At 46.1% G+C, this 18,900-nt stretch overlaps 1 protein-coding gene across 1 annotated transcript; it reads right to left on the bottom strand.

Moving 5' to 3' along the window:
- Positions 1-1,369: 1,369 nt before the first annotated feature.
- LOC146181462 (tRNA wybutosine-synthesizing protein 2 homolog) lies at positions 1,370-15,924 on the bottom strand. The gene is made up of 5 exons (XM_084577888.1): positions 15,547-15,924; positions 15,200-15,350; positions 13,306-13,415; positions 9,584-9,741; positions 1,370-2,200 (listed from the first exon to the last, which is right to left on the bottom strand). The coding sequence occupies exons 1-5, from the start codon at positions 15,731-15,733 to the stop codon at positions 1,808-1,810; spliced, it is 999 nt and encodes a 332-aa protein (XP_084434014.1). The 5' UTR covers positions 15,734-15,924; the 3' UTR covers positions 1,370-1,807.
- Positions 15,925-18,900: the final 2,976 nt, after the last annotated feature.

Raw genomic sequence — 18,900 nt, 5'->3', positions numbered from 1 at the left:
GCAATAGTTTGCAGTGAAGAATTATAGCGTGAACAGTTCCACAATGAAGTCTGTAAAATTTGGTAAAACCCCCGAAAAGCACTTCGACGAACCCCTGCAGGTAAAATTACTGTGATGCAAACAGTTACTGGCAGGTTTTTTCAGGATAATTCGAGCTTTTGGTAAGTTCAAACACTTTTTGTAATCCCTTGAAGAATAGCGGGAGTTTGCTGTATTGAGCAGCGATATGACAGCTCCATCCAGTTTCATGCAGGTCCATCCTGTACAGTTGATTCAACCTTCAAAGAGCCAGACATGTTCGAATTAACCGAACGCTCAAATTAATGAATGGGCTTAAAAAAATTTACAGCCGATTTACATAGTTAATCAAATGCAAAGTAGGTGTGTAGTACTGCTTATCCCTGCTATACATTTCATGCATTTTACACTTTGTTATGCTTCGTTTTGCTTATATATTAAACATTCTCTTGCATATGATTCCACTCTTTGTACATGATTCAGCATTGTTGATTTTAATTTTTTTTTTTTTTTTGCATTTTATGGAGATGAGCGAACGCTGTTTTGTGATCTGCGTAGTAGTTCGATCAGTTCAAACTAGAAACGGCAGGTTCACTTTGAAATATGAGGTCTAGAACACTTCCACTGCGTGGTAACCATATTTTCAGGCATTGCCAATCTTGTATTATATTGTTCTTCCAATTGCTTCACAAAGTTAGGATGCTTACGGCAATCCTTGTTAAAATCGCTGACTGGAACTAAAATTTCTTTATTGGATCTGGCTGGCAGCCCTTTTATACACAGTTTGTATAGCAGTGGTTTCACCAGCATGGGGTGAAAATGTATGCTGGAACGATTACTACATTCATCAAACACAATCGAACGGCACACAGTTCACCATTCACACAAAGTTCACCACAGTTCACCTGCAATGTGAAGCAAATGCGCGGCGCAGCCGCGTCCTCAGCTTTTCTTAGACCATTTTCAGTGGCTCTTATTACAAACGAACTAAAATAGGCACAATGTATTGCATCCCTCTCTGAGATGCACTGCTCTGCGCCCAAAAGGTCTTGGGTGGGATCATATGGGGAGAGAGAGAGAGATTTGAGGAGAATGTAGGGCATGAGCAAAACAGATGCTCCGGAGTTTCGGCATCAGCACATTCAGAGCAGTGAAAGAAGGTCTCCAGGACGAAGAAAGGTAATTCAAGAGCAGGGAAATGCGCTTGAAGGCGAGCACCAGTTAATGCGCGGAGGTAAGCACAAGTTGCTTCACGGCGCGGCGAGCGACTCAAGAGCCGAGGTCCAGGGAGCACCGCGCATACAAGTCCGCTGTCTGTGAAGGCTCAAGAGTGACTGATGCGAGAGGAGAGATGCCGAAATTGAATACGCACGAGCGACACACTTAGTCCGGAGTAACACACACTTGTATAACACTGCCCGGTGATCAAGTACTTAATATCTGAATCAATATTTGAAGGCATTTTTTCCCCATTTTCATACTCAATTCATATTTGTAAATTCCAATATTTGCATGCCTCTTGTTGCAAGCGATTGTGAGGAGCAATTTAAAAAACAATTTGTAAATTAACGAGTTTATGCTTGAAAATTTGACTGAAATACAAAGACCACCTCTACAGATTTGCCGGGTTAGAAAATGACAATAAAGATCTTTTCAGGGCCCTTTAAGAACAACTGGCCGAAACCCTAGAGCTATACACAATTACTGAATGGCTGATAGCAGCACTAATAAAAATAAAACGAGGCAAGAAAATAGGTGGACAACATTAGCGCTATTTGTTTTGTGTATGTTACCTCGCAATATTTTGCGTACACTCATTTGCCACGACAGGTGTTTGATTGTCCGCTGCCAACTGTTCACACAGCAGGTCCATCACTACGTGGTCCACATGGGGTGCGTATGACTTGACGTGCTCAATGTGCTCACACACAACGTTCCACTCACAACTGTGATGACACCGCCTCAGCAAATCCGCCATCGAGGCACACACTTGACGGGCACGCTCAGCCCACAGTGCACACCTTGGGACTTGCGTTCCAGGTTTTGACTCTATGTTCTCGTGGACGTGCATCCAGCAGAACTGGCGCTTGGGGTTAAGTGCCCTGCAGGCTGCCTCCCAGCCCACGGCGGACGATGGTATCAGACCCAGATTGACACGATCTGCAATGCCCTCAGGGCAGACCTGGAGAGGATGGAAGCATCACTTTACAACAGCAGCAGCTTTAAGCCACCTCCAATCCGGCCTCCGGTAGCTGCGCTTCCAAAATTTTCAGCTCAATGCCGACATTGGCTGAAGTGAATTGCATTACACGTGAGAACAAAAACCAAGAGGGGCTCTCATGCGTTCACTAACACAAAATTTTCTACTATTTGCTGTCATTCCAGTAGCAGACCGTTCTTCTAATAAACTCTGTGAAAATATGACAGGCTTCATTTAACTGCCAGAGCAGTAAAATGACAGCTGCTCTGTTAGCATATGTTGATAAAAAGAAAAGCTTCTTGTATAGTTAGTGAATGTATTAACACCCCAAAACAACAGTACTACACAATGGCTTTCACGTTTAATTGGCAAGTTGGTAAACTCAAGCGTACGTCAACTTTACTCACCATGACCTGCCGCTGCTTTGTACTGGTTGTACTACAAGGCTGCAATACCATTGATGGCCATACCATTCCTATGACACAAGTACCAACCACAGGCTACTGAGATGCAGTGAAATGCAGTAATCTCAAAAGCTGGATCTACAGCTTTCCATATTTTATGTATATTTTGCTATGCAAAGAATACTAGTCACTTGGCAGCAGGGGTGTGCAAAAGCTGGATACAAAATATGGAATCAAATAAAAAAATAATTCTAATATTAAACCTAGTATTGAATAGTTTGAATATCCAACTTTGTTTAGGAAAGCCAAATATATGCAGTGCCTTTAAGGAACCAAGAAAAGCGCTCGAATTATCCCACGGTATGAATTATCGAATGTCCCTAAATAACGGCCAGGAACAATTTGCACCACAGTTATTTTGGATGTCTACAGACCAGAACGTGAAGGGTAAATTGACGGCCACCATTTTGAGAGTGTTGTAGCACAGTGTATGGGCCTTGAAGTGAAATGATGGGCCTGAGTAGACAAGCAAGGCCACAGGTATATGTACGCTTGCACTTTTACGTTTCTTTAAAGTGTTTGCGACAAGCTGCTCATACAATTATCCAAAGTGAACTTCTGTCTCATGGCAAGACTGTTCTGCACGTCTTGCAATGGTGGAGGCAAGCATAGAGTCCACAAAAGGACAGGTCAGCATACTTGAAGTGCGGAGGAAGCATGTAGATGTATGAGAGGGAAATATGCGTGGTTGTTAGAATGGTGCGACTCAATCACAAAATACTAGAATTTAAAGAGCAATGACATGCAAAGATGTGTCTGAAATAGTGCTATTGTCCAATGCACATGCCCGATGGCAGCGGGGGGATGGTGTGAATTTAACGGCAAGCCATTGTCTTCTTCCTCTTCTATTTCAACCATCCAGCTACACCCATCGTCATGCCATGGATCTCATCAACGTGACAAACTTGTCTATGATCGGGACGATCGCTCGATGGCCCTGGGTAACGTTACGAATGAGGAGGAAGCGGGCAGTGGCGCAGGCCCACCGCAATTCATTAAAAATCATCTTACGGTCATCAGACATCATATTCCTATTCTCTGTTTTTTGTGTTCATTGACTTGCCGTATAGAATATTCGGTGATACGAATAGTAGGTATTCGCTTCAAGAGTTGAATAATTCAAAAACTTGTTATTCGAGTATTTGCACACCCCGACGAGTTGGCACTTGTGATGTGTCGGCCTAAACGTCTTCTACTTTCGAGCTGTTCTCTCAACATAGCCTCACACTGGGTTCTGAATGTTGCAAGCTCCAAAAGTTTGTAACAAGGTGCTCCATGTAACTTGAGCCAAAGATTAAAAAAAAACCAATGCACTGCAGCCAGGTGAGGTGAGGTGGTGCTCCTCAGGGTATTTTAACGTTCTGTTTAATCAGATAATTAGTTAAGGTCATCTATGCAAAAGTATTAATATCACTTGAGGAAGAAATGCATTTTGTTAAATATCAAAGGGGATTAAGAGAGAATTGATTCAATTTTTTCGAATAATATATCTCCTCCGTAGTCCTTCGCAACATTAAAAGAAAGCCCTCAAAATATGAAAAAGAAGCAGGTGCCTGTACTTTAGCACTGCCAAACGCACTTTTAATGAACGAAGCATGCATGCTCGTCTCAAAATGAGCGGCCGACGCTCCTGTAAGCACAGTCTTGAAGTGCGTCAGCACATTATTGCCGGAATATGAAAAGCGCGAGCCGTCATAAGTTATGGGAAGACCACCGACAGCCAGTTCAAATGGAGCTTTTATCTAGTCATCACAGAGAGAAAACAAATGAAAGGGATGCCAGTAAAGTTCTGCGGTTCAAGGCAGAATCCTTTGCTTTATTTCTATCGCTATACAACCCTTTCAAATGAGTAGTGGCCGCTCGAGCACGAGCAGTGTTCCTTTTGATGATGGTGGTGTCCGATTGTGGATAGGAGTAGCCTCCCAGAAGGCTCACAGAAGACGATGCAAACATATCAAAAGATGTATAAGAGACATAGCAAAAGCACAACATAAAAAATATGCAGTATGTCACTATGTGCTGTTCATGCCATGCAGGGCACACTCAAGACATGCAAGCCGTTAAAGCTGGGCCAGCCACACACGACTGCCCGTAAGTATGCGGAGCCCTCGGACATGCACGGGAGCTTCGAACCATGCGATTGCTCAAATTCGCAGCTCCGTTTCCTCCCTGCCGGAGTGCAGCCTCACTAAGTGCAGCACACCTTTCCTTTGTTTAATAAGCTGTGTATGATTTTGCTTTTACGCAGCAGATAGCCATTGCCTGTCTCCGTGAGGGCATTGCTCGCTGCTCACAATGCTTAGTCTTCCAAGACGATTTCGCTTTTAGGGAAGCAGCAGACACATGCAAAAAGTGCCAGCACTGCATTCCCACGCTCCCGGGGCTCTGTCTCTGGAGCAGCACGGCTGTTGTACATGGGCTGCAAGAGCAAGCCTTGGCAGGGGTGGGAGATTTTCTCTTGATGTCACTACAGCCCCCACCAAAAGTGCTTTGCAGGGCTTTTTGACCCTGCGGCAGGTGTTTATGTTAGCTGACACTAGTGGCTAGGAGCATGCTGCTAAAGCAAAAATATAGACCTTAAGACAGCAGCACATGGCACAGTGCATAAACAAGATGCAAAATAGCAACACAACATTGCGAGGATTCTAGGTTCAAAAGTAGAGGTCACTGCTTCTGCGGGCAGGGCCAAAGGACCTTTGTCATGCCTGCATGATTAACTGTTTAATCACTGGTTGGTAATCTTGCAAAGTATTCATGTTATCACACGCTCTGCCTTTGTGATGGGCGAGTGATTTTATAATGCTGAACAGTGAGCACCCATCGAATGAGTTTCGCACTACTCGGAGTGCCGGTGATCAGGTAAGCAAGAGGTAATGGTCAGCAACTACTTTACTTTAGCGCCAAAAAGCCAATTATCGACAGGCTCTAATACCCATATCATTGCGATAGCCTTTCTTTCAATTGCCGTCCACCGTGTTTGCGTTTCCATGCACTTATGACTGGCAAATGCAATCGGCATTTCCCCACCCTCACCAGTGATCTGCGACGGGCAGACTCCTGCTGCTGTCTCGGAAGCATCCTAAAAAAGGCAATAAGGTCTGTTGGGGCATGGGCATAGAATGTTGTAGCTGTAGGTAAAGTGTCCTTCAAAACCTCGACAGCCATTTCCTCCTCCTTGACACAAGGTATGTTGTTTGCGATGCACTTGGCTGTAAGCTTAGTCAGCAGCAAAGAAACCTGTGCGAAATGTGATATTTATTCATGGTAGTGACTGCACAAGCCCATAACGCTTCTGACCTGCTTCTTTGTCACTGGACCTTTATTAAATCTGGTGCATGCTTGCCCGAGCCAATAACATGTCCAAGGCATGAAATGGAGGGTCGAGCAATCTCACACTTGGCCAGAGTCACCATAATGCCCGCTTCGTGTAGCAATTCTCAGACGGTGTGCGTACGCCACAGGTGGTTTCCCACAACATCGAGAAAACGGCAATATTGTTCAAGTAAGCACAGGCATACTCGCGGCAATCCCTCAAAAGCTTGTTCCTAACGCGCTGAAAAGCAGCAGTGCGTTTTTCAAACTGAAGGGCACCACTCTCCAAACTAGCCATCGTGCGTGACATCGTATCGCTGACCTTGTTCTTCCAACAGAACCTGCCAGTAACCGCACTTCAGATCGGACAAGCTAATGTAGTTCGTTCTCCCCACAGTGAAAATGAGCTCCTACGAGAGTGCCGTGGGATACACATCGTCCTTGGTAACTTCATTAAGGCTGCAATAATCAACGCACATCCTTTTACTGCCATCTTTCTTCGTGACACAAACAATTGGGTGCGCAAACTCATTTTCTGTCGGACAAATCAGCCTCATTGCGAGGAATTCGATATTTGTGAGGTGCTTTGCACAGACGTCTGTCTCGTAGAGTAATGCAATGACCGCCCATGCCGGCGATCCTCACCTGTTCTCAGTAGCGGTACCACCCGATTAGCTCTACACTGTTCCAGATGGGCGGCGGCACTTTTAAAAATGCCAGGGAGCTGATTGCTCTCCACCTGTGGTTGTGTGAAAGTATAGTTAACCCCCATCTTTGTGGTACATTATGCCCGCATGGTCTACTCCAGCAACGTAATGCTTAAGTTAATTGGCGCGTGCTACGCTTCTATTCCCTTTATCGTCTTCCACCACGTATGTGGTCTTGCTGTCTACCTACCACATTTTCTGGTCCCAGCTACACTGCATGCATTTTACTGGCTGGTTTTTACTGGTTAGTGGTCTTGGGAGGCACCCCTCTGTGCACCCACAGTAAGAACGGGATGAATTTGTCCCACTGCCTAGACTAACTTTTGATAACACGCTGGAAAACGCTTTTGAAAACCCTATTCTACCTTTCAATAAACCCACTGCTTTCAGGGTGGTCAGGTCTCAAGAACCCAGGGGAACAGCCCAAGCTTTGCAGGAACTCGCACGGAAGTGCCGTCGTGAAATTCGTTCCCTGATCGCATGAAATGCTCTCGGAGATCTCTGTCCCACTAAACATCTGCAATAATGCCTCACATGCTGCTGATAAAGACCGCAGGCAGACCACTTCTGGCCATCTACTGTGCAAGCGTGACACTTTTGCTGCCAGTGAAGGCGAAACTGAATCTTCTGCAGCTGCCACACCTTGCACGAAGGATTTCTCGCATGGCTCCGCTATCTTTTTTTTTTCTGTTGCCTGCGGGCACTGAGCCGTCATGTGGGACATGTCACCGCAACTGTTGCAAGGTTTAAATATTGGGTTTCCTGGTTTAGCAAAAAGGTCTTCCTACCTCGTCAAACTCTGTCCAGAGCCCGGTCGGTTCATAGAATCCCCGGTGAATTTTGTCATTTCTGCACCGCAAGGCGGTCCCCCTCATCCTGTTCATGCACCGCCAACAGGTTCGCAAGCACGGGGTCTCGAACCATTCATTACCTTCCCAAAGCCATGTACTGTAAGGCCTCTGGGCTAAGCGGTGATTTCAGCTCATCAGCTACAAGTAGCTTTGTTACTTTCTCAAAGCTATCTCCTCAGCAGGCATTCAGATATTTGTTAAGGTAGCTTGCAATTCGTGTGACAAACTGTTGCCACCCTTCATCTCTCCTCCTATATGCACCAAAAAATTTTTTCTTGTACTCACTGGGCGTGAGTCGCAGGTCTCTCAAAACTCCTGACATGATATGTTCAAAGGTAGACTTCTTCTTGGTATAGCCTTCGCAACAAGTAGTTCATTCTTGAGGCTATAATTGGGTAAATTAGATGCGTCTGTGCCTCTTGCACAACACTGCATCTTTCAAAAAAACGCTTGTGTTTCAAGCCATACTGGCACTTCGGAGTTGGGAAGAAGTTTTCAAATTGCTCCGCTGAGTATCTTTAAAAAGTGCCAAGGACTGCTGCCTGCATGGGTGGTTGAATCATCGAGAGATGAGCCACTTTTTTTCCTTGGCAATGCTTTAAGCTTTGCCAATGTAACCTGCAGCCTGAGCTGCCTTGTTGTTTCACACTCTATTTGCAGGCCTTCTGAAACGGGCCTCTTGTCTACAGTAGCTTTGGTAGCTTCACATTTTACCTCACTCTGTGGCGCATTGTACCGATGTCCAGGTGCGCCAGCGGTTTCTTTTTGTTTGACATTAGTTTCAACCTTTGACCCTCTCGACAGCATGTCATCGAGGTGGTCAGGAGTTCCGCTGGCTTCTTTCACCTTCCCCTTGGTGTTAACGCTAACCTTGGGCATACTGCGGCAGTGTAAAGCTCCCCAAAGCACGGTACTGGAGTGGATCGCTCCCAACTCTTGTTCCTCGCGCACAGTAGGTGGCTGTGACTACAGCGATGCATGTTGTCGCCTTTGCACCAGTATTCAACCACATGATGCTTGCAGTGGTACGCCTTGATCTGCTGTGCCTCTTCACCTCCTGGTCACCACCGTCACTTGTTCTGCGGAAGGCAAGATAATGTCCACGATTGTGTTGCCGCTGCGCCAGTTATTGCCCACCACTTGCAATGTTTAGTCTGGCAAGGCTCCCAGGAACATTTTGCTTTTCAGGAAGCAGCAGATGTGTGCAAAAATTGCCAGCGTTGCATTCCCATAATGCTAGGGCTCTGTGTCCGAAGTAACAAAACTGTTGTATATGAGCTGCGAGAGCATGCGCGGGGCCCGCTAGCGGTGGTGAGGGATGCTTGATTGCAAACGTTGCTACAGCACGGTTAGCATGCATGTTTCGTTCATAAAAAAACACCATAGGGAGCGCTGCAACATGGCAGCACACGAGCGTAGTCATGCGGTATTTTTTCATGCTTCGTGAGCTTTCTCTCTATGTAGAAAAAGGGTTGCGTAGAAGATAGATAGATAGAAAAAAAGATGGAGGGCAGGTTGTTACTGAAATGCACTCAGCCCTAAACTGAATATTAAATATTTTGCTCAATTCATTTTCATTAATTACATGATTAAGCTCAATGTAAAAAATTACTCTTATGAGCACTACACGAAGGCAAACGATGTGCCACTGTTTCACCAAACCTTCCTGTATTTAATTCTTAGTTAAAGTTATGTCAAACACCCTGTAGAAACAGAATACTCTTTTCAATGGCCATGCATCCATACTGCTCATAATTAAAAAAACCAAAAGACAGGCTTCTGTCAGCTACCTTTGCCTGCAGGACTTACTGCTGCACAGTACTACTACTACCAGTGACAAGCTTCAGGTTTGAAAGGAAGGAGCATAGTTAATAAATTAAAGCATGAGCTAGTACTGTACACAGCAATTATGCAGCCACCAGATCGACCAAGTGGAGATACAACACAGCACAGTTCGCCCATCCTTTCCCTTTTTCCTACCCTGCCAGTGGCCAGGAAGCACTGCACCTGCGCCAGGACTTGATGCCTCACCTCTCTGCAATCGCCCACATAGATCGTGCACCGGTCTTGTACTCTGTTTAGTTGAAGATTTCTGCGCAGGGCCTCAACAGCATCGGGGTTCCACTCGCAGGCATGCACGTAGGCTGCCCCAGCGTGCACCAGGTACGGCAGCGTGAAGTAGCCGATGCCTACAGGCAACCACACAAAGTGCACAGGTTAGGGCTGCTCGGTGGGGGACAAGACTGCACCGCACTCTCCTGAAGGGACTCTGAAGGCAACCATGTGCATCATCCATTTGCCACCGGAATGTCTTAGTCACAATCTCACTGAGCATCTATAGTTGAATTAACTTAGGTCTGCAGTATTGACACATAATTTTTCCATGACAAAAAAATAGTCCATCGTTAGATCTTTTCTGGTTACCCAAATAAAAAGCTAACCATCACAGCAAATTATCGGTGCAAGAATTTCGATGTTTCTGGCTTGTCTGGTACTGTCAAGTACCAAAACCGATTCTGTTTACTGTTCAGCAGACACACGCCACAATACCAGTGCCGATAGTTAGCAATTGCTGTTTTCTTTTTCAGTTGTATCTTACTATACTGTGTTCAGATGCAGTTCATTTTCATAGCCAAAGTGCCTTCATTGATGGCGTCTGCATCTTGTGTGCAGTTGCAAAAACTTGGCATGTTCATCCACAGCTTTGTTACAGAACCCGAAATGACAGCGTTTCTGGCAACCACTACGATGGCATCCATTTGCCTGGCCTAATGGGCACGCTCGCATTGCTAATAAATGGCGGAAACCACCAATGAAACCAGCAGGCTTGAGGTAAAATGATGGAATGAAATTCAATCTATCTTTTCAATCTATCTTTTTTTGCAACATGTATGTACTTCGTGCAAGGACTGATGATGCAACATCAAGGGTTCTATCTATTTCTGTGCTCATTAAGCAAATAAAATGGGTAACTAATAGTCTAACAGTGTCTTATGCAGCTTATCCTACAACACAGCCACAAGTATTTTGTTGTTGCTTCAAGGGCAATAGGGAAATGCCCAACGTCCGGTTGCACATGCATGGGGCCTGGAAAATTGCAGCAAAAAGCCTTATTCTGAGCATTGTGTTTGTTTCAATTTGAATGTAAAAGGCCCCATGCTTTGCTCCAAGAAAGAGCGTCCGCTGTGAGCACTGCTTCGACTGGCCCCTTCACTCAAAACTAGCCTGGAACCCTGCAAAAAATGAATGGCATTCTAGATTCAGCAGCAGTGATACTGAAATGTTTCCCTAAGTGTACTGACCAATCTAATCATACTACTATAATTTTCACCAAACAGGCCACAGTTAGAGCACTGCTGGTTTTGTAAAACGTGACACAGTGGTCATTTAAAAAGTATGGAAGACTGCTCCATTGTTCAATTCCAACTAGTGCGAAGTGTCGACGTGTGACTCATAAATAACTCTGACAGGAGATACACTTACCCACAAGTTTTTTTTCCCATGCCCTAACGTATAGCTGCACTCAATCCGATCAGTTCAACAGGTAACACTGCTGAAGGTAGCTGCCCCAAAGCAAACTTCCTATACTTGAGGGCATTAGTCCCATGGAATGGATGTCTTCATGACAACAGCATTAATATATTCTGGTTGGATGTACCACCTTGCGAAGAACAAAGCTTGAATTAGGATTAGGTGACTACACTACTCCTGGCACAGCATTTCCTCACTCAATGGTGACGGGTGAGAAGTTTAAACATGGAATAAAAACATTTTAAGAACCCTTAGGATATTGTTACAGACGAGGAAGGAGCAGGCACTGGCATGGGCAGGCGTGCTCGAGCTAGGCCCGCCAACATTCATTAAACATCATCTATCACCGCCACTGGACGTGTTCTGTTTCCTTCATTCATCAGCTTAGCGCTACATAACAATACTGATCCCAGGTTTCACAGTGCAATACTGCTGCTGTTGAATGTGCTGCAATGCATAAAATACTACTACTGTGGCTGTCAGCGCACATGCTGTGAGCGAAATGTACAAATAATACAATAAACATTTTGGTCAGGTAGCCAGCACTCGAGGATGCGCCACCCAGAGTTGTGTAATGCAGGTGGGTCTGGGAATGGGCAAACTTACTCGGGAAAGGAAACAAAAGCTAGGAACAAGCATTGCACTGCTACCAGCTTTCGCAGACAATCTTTATCTGACACCACCCCACTGCTTTCCTTAAACGATTTTTTGGCATCCCAAATATTGCGAATGATGCCCTCCAGAGTTGCCGGACCCTTTCTGGGCAGTTTACAGCTTATGTCGTCCTTTTGAGCTGACACACCTGCAAACGTGCCCACTGATTATAGCTGCTCATATTGCTGAGCTCTTTCAGCACTCCACTGCATTGTTCCAAGATTTCTCAAGCTGCATGTATTACGTCATTTTCTAGGCCCTTCTTTCTCTTGCGTGCACTAGTGAAAACTGTGACATTCAGTTTTGTTTTTCACAAAAGGTGTGTAACGAAGGTTACCAACTCAAACGAAGACTACTTACCATGGGAATGAATTCATTTACAGCATAATGCAACACATTGTGAACCTGCCTTGCCCCAATGTACAACCTTTGTCAGCTTTTCGAGGTCTCCATTAATTTGTATGTATCAAACATAAATTTGCATAAACATCAGTTTCGGACTCTTCTATTATGTTACAATAACAAGAATTGATGTCACCCCAAATGGCCATTTAAATCATTTTTGCTTTTTTCGATGTCCTCACGGCTTAGAAAATATGACTGAGAGAAAGAACGAAACTTTTCCTCCATTCCTACGCATCGAGGTAGAAGTATTACATGAGTGCAAGGTTAATAAAAAAGAAATCCCATAGCTCGAGAACAGGCATTTTCCACGCACCTGCTCTGCATTGACAAGGTGCCGCATGTACAGAAACTGCAGCCTGCCTACATAAGCCTAACCTTACTAGATTACTGATGGCAGAAGGCAGTAGTACACAGCACTTAGCCGAGTCCTCAAACGTTCATATTTACCGCCCTGGCCTATAAGCAGGCACTTATATAAGTCTCACAAGTCGACCATTTTGCTGTTTGTGATGGGGATGACAAGGCAGTGGTGGTGACCCTCGCCTGTTACGAGCCCGTGCACTTTCCTTTCCTTTTCGTACAATCACTGAGACATACATTTTTGTGATGGGGCTGCTTCAAGAGAAGTGCAGTGGGCCCAGTCCACAACACTTCCACAGGAAAATGTGCATCAAGATAATCAGGCCCTCATACGTCAACCAATTTTAGTCCAGAGAGCCACTATCATAACTCCAAACAGCATAAAAAGATCATCCAGCACACACAAAATATGCACAAGTTACACAAGGTAACAGTACATTAAACCACTAATCGATCAATCGGGTCCATCACACAGCATGAACAGAAAAGTCTGCAGCAGACCAATCAGGATAAGTGTAAGCAACATAAACATGTCTTCCAATACACTCATGCCATTCATAATTAAATATTAATGCCCCCCTCAAAAAAAAAAGAACACATAAAATTTCATCATAACACTAAATGTATGTTTTGTGAAATCATCGCTGCCATAACATATTCATGCTCATTGGCTGTTGCTTCCTGATAAAAAAACAGGTGCCGATTTCCAGGCAACAAATTTACAAACTGCAGCGATTGTGCAGTGGAGCTGATTCCTTCCTGTCCTGAATTAGAGAGCTAACTACTGTTTCAGTGCGACACACCTGCAAAGAGGTCAACAACAACTTGGCCTTGACAGTCCATCCTGGCCACACGGAGCTTTTCCGTGACATTTCCAGCGCTGAACATGCAGCGGGTCACATCAAATGTGTACCTACAAAAGGCAGCAAAGGCACATGAGCTGTTTAGTAGACAGAACCAAGAACAAGCTTTTTGGCTGCTGCACATGTACGGGGTACATTTTAAACTGCATACAGTTCAAATAGGTTATATACATGTGACAATGCTTGGTAGCTACCCCTTACAAGCTTCCCCACAACTGCAGGTTATGCCATTCTATTTTGAAAAACTGCGTTCTTATTTGAGTACACTCCTGGTGTGAATAAGAGTGAACAAGGTTTACACTTCATCATCATATAGGGCACCACGATAAGGACACAAACCCACTGTTAAACCAAATGCAACAGAATGCAGAGAACAAACATTAAATTGTATTCAATAGACACCTCATTCAAGTTAGGACAAAATCAGTACATCCTATGTTAGCAAGCTGATATCAGTTATAAAAGAAAAGGCTGCTGCCTGTAGGGAGCCTGCACGAAACGCTGAGAGCGCCATTTTCCTGCACAGTGCAGCAGTCGACCGTGGAGCGGGCCGCGCAAAATAGTGCCAAAGCAATGGTTTAGTGCGGTCGTGGAATCTGCTGAAGCATACTAAAGTGCAAAAGGTGAAGTCCAGACAAAGCGACTGTGGGTTTTTCAATATACCAAAGGTACGATTGCATGAATGCGACAAGACAGACGAGAATGGCTTGCACGCATCAACAGACGGCATTCTCATCAGTTCGGACGAATACCAAGTGTGTGCACGTCATTTCGTGTCAGGATTGCAGTCATCGAAAAGTTTAGACGGCCGACCTGCAAAATGAACACGTGAAACTAGAACGGTGAGCTCCTGAGGCAATCCGTGCCTAAATGTACAACATTCGAGGTGCACGCATAAGCCACTCTCATCTGCGACGTTCCGATCACTGGTCTTGTCGCATTCGTGCAGGCGTACCTTTGGGATTTTGAAAAATCTGTAGTCGTCTTGTCCGGACTTCGCTTTTTGCACTTTAGTCTGCGTTCAGCTATTACAGCCCACGACTGCACAGAAGACCATTGGTTTAGCACTATTTGCACGGCTCGCTCCACGGTCGACTGCAGCACTGTACAGGAAAATGGCACTCTCAGTGTTTCGTGCAAGCTCCTTATAGGCAAGTACCCAGGCCTGCGCTTTTGATGCAGGCAGGCCATTTTATGCCAGCATGTATATATGCTTGATTTTGGCAGACGAAACATTGCATAATTGGCACGTTTCGAATTTGTCTAGTCTTTATAGCCTGAGGTCTGGTGAGGCCTAATTAGAATGATATAGATGACTTAAATAGATTTATAGTCATATTTGCAACTTCAACATGAACACCACTAAAATCTTCTATACTACCCAGAATTTCCACAGATAAGTACACAATTAGACAGTGCAGCAATAAAAAAAATCTTGCATCATTCCTTTGGCAATGCACTTTCGAAAGGCGTCTTGATCATGTTTTATGTATTGATTCTCCGTTAACAATTAACTGGGCATCATAAGACCGCCGTTATTGCTTTTAAACGCATTGCGGACAAAGAAAACATGTCCTGATTGCAACACAGGTCGACTAATGGTCCATTGTTTGCACAACAGCATTTCGACTGATCTGTGATGGATCTGTGGATCTGTATTTTTGTAGAATATATCCATTTCTATGTCGGCCTCACGTCAAATGAAGCGAATGAGCTGCCCATTTCAAAAACTCCGATCATGGGATGCATTGAAATCGATGACAGATGCGAGGAATCATGCAGCCTGCAGGAAAACACTGGGAACGGGTAGCCGCGCCTCGATAAGCGCCCCAACCTGATCTTGTTGTCAACGTGCGTCACCCAGCCGTCGTTTCCGCGCACCAGATCAACTCTGGGCGTCCGGTGGCCGTCGTCAGCGATACTGCCTCCCAGGGCCAGCCTACCGCAGCGCAGCGAGTCGCAGACGATGTCCCACAGGCTTGAGCCTGCGAATAAAATGTACGCGCCGCTCAATGGCAATCCCATATCTCAGACCAGCTCAGACGTACTGATTGATTTAGCGTCCTCAACCAAAAAAGGATAATAAAATCCGTACACTCTGGCGAAAGACATGGCGAATAAACATGAACGAGTATTCGTTCGCAAAATCTACTTTTCCACAGCCCTCCACTGGTTACTTACGGACGCGGTCCCAACGGCGATCGTCAAAGGCGGCTCGTTTGACGATCACAAGATCACCATGCTTGTCCCAACGCTTAGGTAGTCTTTCCAGCAGCTCCTGTACATCACTGCCGGAGTAGCCACTTGATTCCAAAAGCTGCCCGACGCCGCGTCGAAGACGCTCGTACGGGCTTTCCTTTCGGCCCATCTACCCGTCAGGACCGGAACCTACTAACCATGATGTAGAACCAGTAGAAGGTAGAACCGTCAGCCGAAGCGGCTCTGATTCATGCGTAGCGCGGGGAATGTGCGGCTGATTTGTCCCAGCAAGAGCAACAGCACCGATCAACAAACGGTGCCATGTGCGCAAAATGCGCGGGGCGAGCGCGGAAGCGGAAATCAAGCTTTCCCGAGGTGAAGGCGCGGTAAATTTGAATAGGGAAAAGTCGCTGGGGAGTGGGAATATCGCAAAGAAAGAAGCTGGGAAGCTTCCTCCGGAGCCGGGCTCCGAAGCAGCGAGCTCCGTCCGACATGGGACGGTTTTGCGAAAGACGTCCCCCTGCGAGTAGGCGGAAAAACTTTTATTCTATATATCCTTATCTTCCTGAGTGGAGCCCTCAGTCCAGGGCTCCATGTGACGCCTCAATCCTGCAGGCCCGCTAATCAATGACCTCAGGGGGGCCCTGGGTCTTACGAGCGGCGGAGCCTCTACATCTACGGCAATAAAGTTCTCTTGAACTTGAACTTGTGATCGCGTTGCCTGACACCGTAGTTAGAAGGCTTGGTTAGAAGCACGACCCTTTCTTGAGAGGAGGAGCGCAAGACAAGGCTGCGAATGCACTTGCTCACTCAGGCCTTGACGACGCCGAAAGCGCTCACTAGGGCACACATACCAACACGCAGAAGCTAGGATTCCTCAACCTCGAAGCCGCGGTATATGGGAAGAACTGTACAAGGAACTGGATGTGGAAGATCTGGCTGCGTATGCTCTCATGGAGACTCACCTTTGCGGGGATGAAAGACCATGCAAATCAGATATTCCTCTTGGGCTGCGCTTGATAGCTCATGCAGTAAGCATGCATGTTGGTGAGCGGTGGCATATTGGAACATTCCAGTCCTTTTGGGTGTGTGTATTTTGCAGTCAACAGAGGTAGCAGTACAAGCAATGAGAACATCATTGACTTCATCAGGAGGATGTAGAAAGCTGCAGGCTGCGGAAAAAGAGGTGCTGCTGATGGGCGCGAGTTCAACGCCCACATTCGGCCCATAGGCGGCTTCCAAGATCTCAACGGCAACCTCTCACTACGGACAGCACAGGAACTGTCTCTGGAGGCCCGCAATATCAGCCTAAACTGTGCTGGTGAATTTGCACTTCCCACCATCGAATGCCAACATCTCTGGAATTAATACATAAGCTTCAAGCGAACAATGTAGAAGGTGTCCCAACGCGAGATCGCAGCAAACGACCACGCATAGCTGAAATTCATAACCGCTGGGAGCCAGGGAAGACGAAAAATCTGGAGGTACGTGACGACACTTGACCGGAAGCCTGCCCGACTAGTGCTCCGAGAGGAAGCAAGCGGGTAGTTGTAGTGAAAACGTTTATTGATTAGAGTTTAGGATCCACAGAGTGGCTCTGTTATATGGTGGCGTCCCTAGTCTGGGACATCACATGACGAGGCCCCGTTTCGCTTCCGTTTCACCAGAGCCTGTTGAGACTCCAGCTAAGAGCAGCTGAGGGCAGTCTCCTATGCCTCTTGGGAAGGGGTAGGGGAAGGAGGAGGTGAGGATTTTGAGTACAAGTTCATCAGCGATGTAACAGAACACCTCACCTGACACATGGTCCAGCCGTTCGGTACCTCGCCGACCGCAGCAGCAGGCGAATACCCCTCTTACACACCAAAGGAGCAGGTAGTGAGCTCTGGTGCGCTGACAGAGCTACTGAACGGCTTCAGGACAAACCGTCTCCTCGAAGACAATTTGCTTGCCCTTTGCCAGATAATTGAGCTGGCTCGAAATGAATCGGATGCTGATGTCAGTGCACGTTAAAGATACCCAGGTGGTCGAAGTTACTCCGGAGCCTTTCACTACGGTACCCCTTTCTCTCTTTCCGCTTTCACTCCCACCTTCTTCCCTTCCTTTACGGCGCGATTCAGATGCCCACAGAACAAGTGTGACAGATACTTCGCCTTTCCTTCCTATGAACCAATTACGTATTATTATCATTATTATTAAATTAATCGCGGCACCTGACGACCTGCTTCCTTGACGTCCCAAATGCCTTTGATAGCGTCCCTCATGAACCAATGCTGATCAGAATATCGGCTCAGCATTCTTCTACATTGTGGATAGACATTGTGCGACGGCTTTACGCTGAAACACTCCACCCATCTCCGACTATAGGGACTGGAGCGAAGCCTTATAGACTCGGGACAGGGTTTCCCGTTCCGATTCCTTGGCTAAGGTTTGCCGGCGCTATTTGGACTGGCCTTTGCCCACGACGTTTTGGTGCTCCTAGCTGGCGGAAACCATCACCAACCTCCAGCACCTCGTCATCCTGAGCGACACCCATCTTGCTAACCTCGGCCTGTTCTTCAGCCACAGAAAATCTGTAGTACTGCAGCTCATGTCAAGTAGGATGTAAACTCAGTGCTCCTACCGGGAATTGATGTCATTCCATTGGCCACCGAGACTCGTGCACCTTATCTCACATTTCGGGGATATTCAAAGATCAGTCAATCTTTTGTGCGTGCGTGTGTGTGTTTGTGCGTGTGTGTGTTTGTGTGTGTGTGTGTGTGTGTGTGTGTGTGTGTGTGTGTGTGTGTGTGTGTGTGTGTGTGTGTGTGTGTGTGTGTGTGTGTGTGTGTGTGTGTGTGTGTGTGTGTGTGTGTGTGTGTGTGTGTGTGTGTGTGTGTGTGTGTGTGTGTGTGTGTGTGTGTGTGTGTGTGTGTGTGTGTGTGTGTGTGTCAGACGGCATTCTTAGCGCAAAAAAAAACACACACACACGCACACGAGAGAAAAGGAGGGACACGGGACAAGCGCTTGTCCCGTGTCCCTCCATTTTTCTCTCGTGTGCGTGTGTGTTTTTTGGCGCTAAGGATACCGTCTGAAGCTGAAAACCATTTAACCCGTCTACAAGTTCTTTTAAACTATTTGTGTGTGTGTGCGAACTATTTTTTAGTCACAGAGTTGTTCTGCCACTGTTGCGTGATGCCACTACGGAAGCTTGGGGCTTTGTCATGGTGTTCTTGAGACACCTTTTTCCTCGCGCTTCCAGTGTCATATACACATTGTGTGTGATGTGATTTAATTTGATTTGTGGGGTTTAACGTCTCAAAGCGACTCAGGCTATGAGAGACGCCGTAGTGGAGGACT

This window comes from Amblyomma maculatum, chromosome 8 (genome assembly GCF_055883805.1).
Source record: "Amblyomma maculatum isolate TAMU_Amacu chromosome 8, ASM5588380v1, whole genome shotgun sequence".
NCBI classification, from domain to species: Eukaryota; Metazoa; Arthropoda; class Arachnida; order Ixodida; family Ixodidae; genus Amblyomma; species Amblyomma maculatum.
Note: the sequence above shows the minus strand (reverse complement) of the source record. Positions and strands in the feature narration are given on the sequence as shown.